General features: G+C 33.7%; 2 protein-coding genes across 3 annotated transcripts; one reads left to right on the top strand and one right to left on the bottom strand.

Annotated features, from left to right (window-relative positions):
* Positions 1-1,082: 1,082 nt before the first annotated feature.
* Positions 1,083-4,569, top strand: LOC120263550 (IMPACT family member in pol 5'region). Of its 2 annotated transcripts, XM_039271500.1 has the most exons (7): positions 1,124-1,418; positions 1,940-1,981; positions 2,064-2,179; positions 2,679-2,784; positions 2,926-2,979; positions 3,866-4,189; positions 4,276-4,569. In XM_039271500.1, the coding sequence occupies exons 1-6, from the start codon at positions 1,149-1,151 to the stop codon at positions 4,022-4,024; spliced, it is 747 nt and encodes a 248-aa protein (XP_039127434.1). In that variant the 5' UTR covers positions 1,124-1,148; the 3' UTR covers positions 4,025-4,189; positions 4,276-4,569. The 2 variants fall into 2 exon arrangements, with proteins under 2 accessions (XP_039127435.1, XP_039127434.1); XM_039271501.1 differs by lacking the exon at positions 2,926-2,979 and having other exon boundaries at positions 1,083-1,418.
* A 2,056-nt stretch (positions 4,570-6,625) lies between these two features.
* Positions 6,626-7,524, bottom strand: LOC120263551 (protein PELPK1-like). Its single transcript, XM_039271503.1, has one exon. It carries the CDS (start codon positions 7,297-7,299, stop codon positions 6,874-6,876), a length of 426 nt encoding a protein of 141 aa, XP_039127437.1. The 5' UTR covers positions 7,300-7,524; the 3' UTR covers positions 6,626-6,873.
* Between the last annotated feature and the right edge of the window lie 636 nt (positions 7,525-8,160).

Below are 8,160 nucleotides of genomic sequence, written 5' to 3' on the forward strand. Positions count from 1 at the left end.
CAATAGTTTATTTATTTTAATAAAATTATATTATATAAAGATCAAACTTAAAACTACCAACACTAATTAAAATGTCAAGTTAAAAAAAGTTGAGGTGAACACTAAAATTGTCTGAATAACAAGTGATATAGATCTCTCATCAAGTGATAGTATTTTAAAAGTCTCATGGTTTAAAAAGTTTTAATAAATAGAAATAAAGTTTATTTTTGTTAATTAATATTAATAAATTAAAAAGTTGAAATATTTTAATTAAATAATTATTACCCAACATGCATGCATCGTAGCTCACAATTAGGCTCAGTACTAACCTATCTAGGCTGTGCTGGCCCGTTCTTTTTAAAATATTTTTGAAAAGCCAACCAATAATTTTTGAAAAAATAGAAAATATACTTATTTTTTTAATAATATTAAATAAATAATAATACTGTTTAAATAGATTTAATAGATCACGTTAAAGGTGTTGTATCTTTTTCATTTAAAATTATATGAAAAAAAATTATTAACTCAGTTTGGTTTTTAAAAATTTTCTGAGCGTATATATAGCAAATTTTTGATCACCAAATATGATGTATGACCTAGTTAATAAATTTTTAAGTAGTCGATAAATCACTATAACTGATAGAGTATCCATCATATTCTCTCTTGTAACTTAGATAAAATGTTAATTTTTGATTGAAAATTTTGTAAAGGGATCCATTATTGAGTGATAAAATAAAAGTCTAAGTATTTTGAGTTATCTCTCTTTTGTGTTTGCTTTCATTTGCTTTTATTATCCTTGCGATGAGACGGAGTTTGGCCGATGAGAGTTAGGCGACACTGCGCCATTATAGTTTCAACAAGAGAAAAAAATAACTAAGTATTGGAAAGGAGAATCGCTCTTTGGTAAGACTAACAACTTTTATTATATAAGCCTGTTTTTTGATAACCCTTTAAATAGACAACACTTGTCGTCTTTGTGTATATATATATATATATATATATTTGTTTATATTTATAATTTTTCTTCAAGAACCTTTCTTGCCATTTTTTATTTTTTATTTATAAAATTTCCTATTTTTCCAAGTCCCTCTTGTGAAAAGGGTTTGTCAACATAAACGGGTCGGGTTTGGAATCGATAAAACCCGATTCGGATCCGAATCCGCACAAGGATGACCAGAAGCTTCGAGAAATGGCGGTGCGAATCCCGCCCCATCTCTCTACTTTCCCGCGCGCTTCTCGGTGCCCTAGCAATGGCGAGGAGCTCGGCCACGCAGAGCATCGCTAGCGACGCCGGCGGAGGGAGTTCTCGCCGGACTCCGTCGCCCTACACGACCTTGAGAGAGCGAGTGAGCTGCGAGCGCGAGATCAAGCGCAGCAAGTTCATTGCTATCGCTTCACCCGTCCATGACGAGCGTTCCGCTCAATCCTTCCTCTTGGAGGTCTTTCTTATCCTTGATTTGCTTTAGATTTTTATTTTTGTTTGGATTTGTTATCGCTTTGTCTCTAAAGCTGATTAGGGTTTCGATATGAGGTTATTTGGCTGAATATTGTGGTGTTTCTTGCTTTTCATTGCTTATTAATTCGCCCAAATACGTATTTTTTTAAAATTTTGATTTTTGAGACTGGATTTTTATTGTTCAGCTGACATTAGATGTGCAAATTCTTCTAGAGATGGCAAAAGAAGATATTTTTCTATAATGCCTATAGAATCTTGTGATAAGATGAGTGATAGATAAAATCAAAGGGAGTTATTGGCAAGGTATGTCATTTTGGGCAAATCATGGTGAATTTTAGTGCATTGGTTGCATTTGTTTTAAAAATTGGGGATTTTTACCAGGAATTTTTGCTACCAAACTAAATTTGTTCAATGGTAGATTTTGTCACATGTGTATTTGCTTCAATCAATGGAAGGATATCAGCCTGACACTTTTGCTTCCGTGTCTTCTTCTTTTGATATTAGGTTCAGGATCCCCGAGCAACTCATAATTGTTGGGCATATAAGGTAGGAATTTCTGTTTTAGGCTTTAGTCAATACTTCAAATTTTATCTTCTTATATGGCCAATGGATGTTTGCCTTTATGCAGCTTGGAGATCAATTTCGGTGTAATGATGATGGTGAACCATCAGGTACAGCTGGAAAACCAATATATTCTGCCATTGTTTCATCAGGAATTGATATGGTGATGGTGGTTGTGATCAGGTAATTTTCTATTTTTATTTTTTATTTTCACTTTCGTGTGGTTGTTCTTTATGTTGCTTGGTCTTATGGCTTTGTTTGATTGCTTTGTTATGTTCATTGCTTAAGGTTTGATATTTGATGTTTCATAAAAGATTTGTGCTTATTGTTCTTTCTTTTTTTATTTGAGATCATTGCATTTAAGGAGTGTTTCCACGTGGTGAGGTCATTTCAGCTTCTTTAGACCTAATTTTTTTTCTGCATGACCTGGACTAGTAGTACTTCATATGTCAGATTACGGAACTACTGCCTACTTGGATTTTAGATTATCTACTTGTTAGAAGAGTTTGTCTGTGTATTTTGATGCAATAGGGCAATCACTTTACCAATTAACCTTCTCATATGGGTAGGGTATATAGTTTGATGAAATAGGACAGTTACATCGGTGATTAAACTTTACTTATACATATGTATTTTAATGAAATATGACATTTCTTTACTGATTGCCTACATTCTCATATAGGTATTTTGGTGGTATTAAGCTGGGCACTGGAGGGCTAGTTAGGGCATATGGAGGAGTTGCGCTGGACTGTCTTAAAAGTGCAGAAACTCGTTTTGTAAAACCCAAAGTAATGTTGATATACTGATTTGGTGCAATATCATTATCTGATATTGAGTGAAGATATATTACACTTAATAGTATCTAATTGATTTGAGTGTACTCTTTTTAATTACTGCTAGGTTTTTTTTTGACACCAATCTTTTAACAGGCTCCAGTTGGTATTGAAGTACCTTATGATTTGTTGGGAACTGTTTACCATCAGGTGTGCATCTGGTTATTGAAATTCCTAGATATGGCTGGTATAATACTATAATGTGACTTCCTAGGAGTAAAACAGAGTTTTCTTTCTGAAAGGTTTATTTAGTTTTTTAACTTGATCTCTTCTGGTCTTTGATAGAGCAAGCATTTAACAGTTGAAAAGTTTTGAAGTTTACCTTGGTATGTGTTTTGTCTGTTATCTGTCACCATGCATTGTTTCTTTTGAGGGTAATAAAATTGTTTTTTATAAATTACTTATAATGGAAGGAAGCTGAATTTAATTTGTTATTTAGAGACTACTTGGATGTTAGATTCACCTAATGGGTATATGAAATAATTTACTACACATACCATTTCTTGTAAATGTTTTATAATATGGTTAGTTAATGGTCTGCTACTATACATTTATATTCTTACAAGCGTGATAGTTTTGCAACAATCTTGTTAGGCTAAAGAGTGTTTACGGAAGAATTACTGGCATTTCCGTCAAGATTAATGGCCAATTTCATTTGTTATAGTGGTGGTAATACTGATATGTCAAAAGCATGTGAGTTGCTTGTAAGTTTGTATTCAAGTTGAGAGTTATTTTGAAAAAGGGTAATAGTTTGCATGGTTAATTAATGTTTTTGGTTGCACATTATCATTTTTCACTTCTACTTTTCTCAGCATATCTTCGAGTCAGTTGCCATTTAGCACTTGTTTTCTATGCATACCATCCACTTTGTGTTGTTTAGATGTGTTACTGGTAACTATTATCAGTTTTGAGTTTGTTTGACTCCATGATACAATTTCAAATGTATGTACTTACGAATTATGACTCCTTTTCACCTATAGGTTTTACAAACACTTTGCATCCTGTCATATCTAAACAAGGTTTTCCTCTTAAACAGCTGCAATTGTTTCAAGCAGAGGACATCAAACAAGACTATGATACCGGAAAAGATGATATAACAATGGTCACCTTCAGATTGGATTACGACAAGATTGATAGTCTGGAAAATGCTATCAATTCTTCTTGTGGAAGAAAATTTGATTTCTATAAACAGTAACCAGGATATAGGTGTTTATTTCTTGTTCCCATGAGAGAAACAAATCATAGATCCAATTGGGTTATTTTCACCTTAGCCAATCAAATTTATCTCCTCACAAGGCAAAGAATAATTTATTTCCCACTATAGTTAGTGGGTGTGTATAGTTATGGAATCTGCCAAAAGGTATATTTTTGTGTCTTTAGTTAAATTGAATTGTAAAGCTGAGTGGATTTAGCTGACTGTGAATTATCGTATCTCTTTTTCTGCAGAAATACAACTAACTGAGCTTCTTGGGATTGCGTGAGACTGGTTTGAGTTTTGACAATTTACAGTCGCTGTCTGTGGCTTATGATTTCCTCTCTCTTCAGGTTGCAGTAAATAAATGCTTTAGATTCCAAGTTAATTTTCAATTGTCATCAAGGTCTCTAGTTTAATTCAGTGGTTGCATTTTATCTTGTTTCTTTGACACTAAAGCCTTGAGTTCTAGTTCATGATCAGTTGGCATTTGCACTGTAGCTTTTTGTGATATTAAAGAAGCTAATAATGGAAACATGATGAAAACACCGAGCTCACCTCACATTAACATTAAAAACTTAAACATCACAAATTATACATCTGTGGAGATGCAAACACACACTAATACATTAATAACATGCATATATAGCTCAAGCCTTGCTAGTGTCACCACTCTGAAAGTAAATGCAGAACCACTCAGGACTATAACCTTGTATAATAATGCCAAACTCATGGACTAGTTGTGGCAGGAGGTGGGGAGAGGAATGGCAAAGGTGGCATCTTAAGTCCAGGGATTGTAGGAATAGTGGGGATAGTTGGGATGGTAGGAATGGTGGGAATAGTGGGAATAGTGGGAATAGTGGGAATATTAGGAATGGTAGGAATGGTAGGAATAGAAGGCAAAGGAGGAAGGGTGTTAGGAGGCAGCTGGGTTCCAGGTATTGTTGGTATTGTTGGTATTGCTGGTATTGTTGGTATTGATGGTATTGTCGGCATAGTTGGCTGTGATGGTGTGTCCTCTGGTGCTGCTGGAGTATCTAGAAGATGGCGAGCTCCTAGGCATGCATTGCTTTGCAATGCAACTAGTAAGGATAGGAGGAACAAGTTCTTGTAAGCCATGAGTTTGAGACCAAGGAGAAACTTGAGAAGAAAGTGCTAGTCTTCAGTGCTCTACAGAAACATGAGATGGTTGGGTATTTATAAGGATGCAAGTGTTGAACATTTTCATAGATTATAAGATTCAAGTTTGTGGTTTGTTTAACTTCTCACCAATCTTTTTCTAACTGGCAATTGATGACATTGCTTTGGAAATTAGTTGTCTTATTGGTGTGAAGTAGCTGATTGACAAGGATACTTTAGGCTTCTTTAATGGGTATGAATTAGTAAGGTTGTCACTGCTCTTACTTTTACTGGTGTACAGTTTGGAACATTGGTATGGTAGTTTAAGGTTGGATGGTAGTTCAATGTAAGTTTCTGGATAAACATTTGGGAAATTTATATAAGGTCAAAGTTTCAATTATGTATATCTTGAAACTAAAACTGATCAAATAGATCTTATTAACCAATAAGTAGTAGGAGGTTTTTTTTAAAGTAAGGTTTATCTTATTTTTAAACTAACATTATGTAAAGCGTACTAGTATAATGGTAATATCAATGTGAGAAATACACTAGATATGATAACTTCCATACATAGTTCAAATAGGTAGGATAATATAATTATTAGAAGAGTACAAAATAAGATTGTCAACGCAGTTAGTTCGGTTTTCATATGTGAAACTGTAACCAAATCAAAAAACCAAATTTTCAGGTAAAACTAAACTCAAAAATGAACTGAACCAACTGAATTGGATCCATTGGGTCCATTAAATCAGTTTTGACCAAGTAATTGACACCCCCTGCTTCAAAATATCTAGTAATATATGTGGATAAAATTTACCTTCAATTGTTATATTAATCAATGTGGAATAAAGGCCACCTTTAATTGTTAGAGTATCTTAATTTGTAATCACTCAAATCAATACGATTAAAGGAAGGGTATAAGGAGTGATTTTATTTTACATTTATTGTAGGATTAATAGAATGTATAATCTTTTAGCTACATTCAAATAGCGTGTCAAATAAAATTGACTCCGACTTTCTGGTAAACCTTGGGCTTAGCTATCTTTGTTCATGTAAGAAACAATGGTTCAAGGTAGTGACCAAATAGAATAATAGCTGTCAAGAACTATAACAAAAACAATATGCACAGAACCTTTTTGAGAGACAATTTACTTAACTAGGATCATTATACAGTATTATACAAATACAAGATTAGGGATGCAAATGAGCTGAGCTAGAGTGGGCTGATATCAGCATGAGCTTGAAATTAGCTTGATTTTGTTGTTCAAAGTTGACTCAATTCTAATTTTGAGAGGTTGAGTCTGGTTTGATTTAACTTGAAATGGAAATTAACTTCAAGCTTGAACTTGTCACTTGAGATACTTGATTGCTTAGGATGACACAATTGCAGATCCATATACTTTAGAAGACACTGAAACAAAATTAGTGTTCCCGGAAAAAGACAAAACTATTTGGAAATTCAACCCTCCATTCAATAGCATGATATAAAACCAAACTCGAATAATATTATAAATGAGTAAGACTATTACAATAAATGGAACACACTCAAATCCCGTGCTAGGGAAGGTCTAAGTACACTAGTTACAACACAAATACAACCACAGTGAATAGTATATAACTCGAACAACAAATTAATGCAAGCCAATCTCGATCTGACATGCTACTGAAATTCTGAATAACAATAGTTCAAACAACAACAAATTCTATTACATCATTCAAATAAAGGTGACATCTTAAGGACTAGTAGTGGCAGGAGGTGGGGAGAAGAAAGGCAAAGGTGGCATCTTAAGACCAGGGATAGTAGGAATAGTAGGAATAATAGTTGGAATAGAAGGCAATGGAGGAAGACTTTGTGGAATGGTAGGCATGGTTGGCAATGGAATAGATGGAATAGGAGGCAATGTAGCTGTTGGCATTGTAGGAATAACTAAACCTGGTATTGTGGGCTTTGGTAGAGATGGCAATGGAGGAAGTTGTGTTGTTGGAATAGTTGGAATAGTCGGTATTGTCGGTATAGTCGGTATAGTTGGTATAGTCGGCATTGTTGGTGTGGCCTCCGGTGCTGCTGCCTGAGTATCAAGAAGATGGCGAGCTGCATGGCCTGCATTGCATAGCAGTGCAACAAGAAAGGCCAAAAGGAACACCTTGTTGAAAGCCATGACTATGAAGCTCAAGAAGAAGTGCTATATTAATTTCTGGTGTTGTGGAGAGAGATAAGAGGTAGGGTATAGTATTTATAAGGGTGCAAGTGCTAAAGCTTGTTATGCAGAAGAACTTTCATGCTTGTGGTTTGTTTAACCTCTCACCAATCTTGTTTGACATGTCAAAGAGATGTTGTTTTGGAGAAGTTAGTTGTGTTGTTGGTGTGATGATTTAGAATTTTTGTCAGATGTTGTGATTATCTTGTTCTTTCTTTTGAGTTATTGGTGAGTTTAGTTGATGCTATTCTTTGTTAATTGCTTTGATTATTATTTTGTTAATTGACTGTTTTTTGTCCATCTTTCATCTTGATTTTCCAGGAACCTGTTTGACCTTTTTATTATTTTCATACAAATTACTAGTACGTGTTAAAGTGGGTTATGGTGGGTTCTGGTCTGATATAAATAGGTTTGATTCTAAACTGATCGACTCTTTTATTGGCATACAAAAGTTGGGTCAGCTCATTGCCAACCAACCTATCATCCTAATGTAATCTATCTAAAATTTGATCAATCTTATTTTTAAATTACTTTGTTTGTTCAGTGGGATAGTTAGTAAATGTTTATGATATTTATGATAATTTAGTTTGTAAATGTTTATTTTATATGAGAAACAAAGAAATCTTAATTTGGACTAAAACTATTCTAACCCCACTCAAGGAGTAATTTATTTCAAGAGAATGTAAAAAATTATAACTATACCTTCAATCCAATCGTATGTCATCTTTTGTGTTTTTTTACTTTGTTTTTTTGTTTTTAAATTATTCATGATATTTAATTATGAAATTAATTTAATAACATTTAAATGAATAATTACTAATA

This window comes from Dioscorea cayenensis, chromosome 6, assembly GCF_009730915.1.
Source record: "Dioscorea cayenensis subsp. rotundata cultivar TDr96_F1 chromosome 6, TDr96_F1_v2_PseudoChromosome.rev07_lg8_w22 25.fasta, whole genome shotgun sequence".
Classification (NCBI taxonomy): domain Eukaryota; kingdom Viridiplantae; phylum Streptophyta; class Magnoliopsida; order Dioscoreales; family Dioscoreaceae; genus Dioscorea; species Dioscorea cayenensis.

Excerpts from the sequence above, each read along its gene's own strand:
- LOC120263550 (XM_039271500.1), top strand. The coding sequence starts at position 1,149 with ATGACCAGAAGCTTCGAGAAATGGCGGTGCGAATCCCGCCCCATCTCT. Across the intron at positions 1,982-2,063 it reads ATAATTGTTGGGCATATAAG|CTTGGAGATCAATTTCGGTG; the intron begins GTAGGAATTTCT and ends GCCTTTATGCAG. Across the intron at positions 2,785-2,925 it reads CTCGTTTTGTAAAACCCAAA|GCTCCAGTTGGTATTGAAGT; the intron begins GTAATGTTGATA and ends ATCTTTTAACAG.
- LOC120263551 (XM_039271503.1), bottom strand. The coding sequence starts at position 7,299 with ATGGCTTTCAACAAGGTGTTCCTTTTGGCCTTTCTTGTTGCACTGCTA.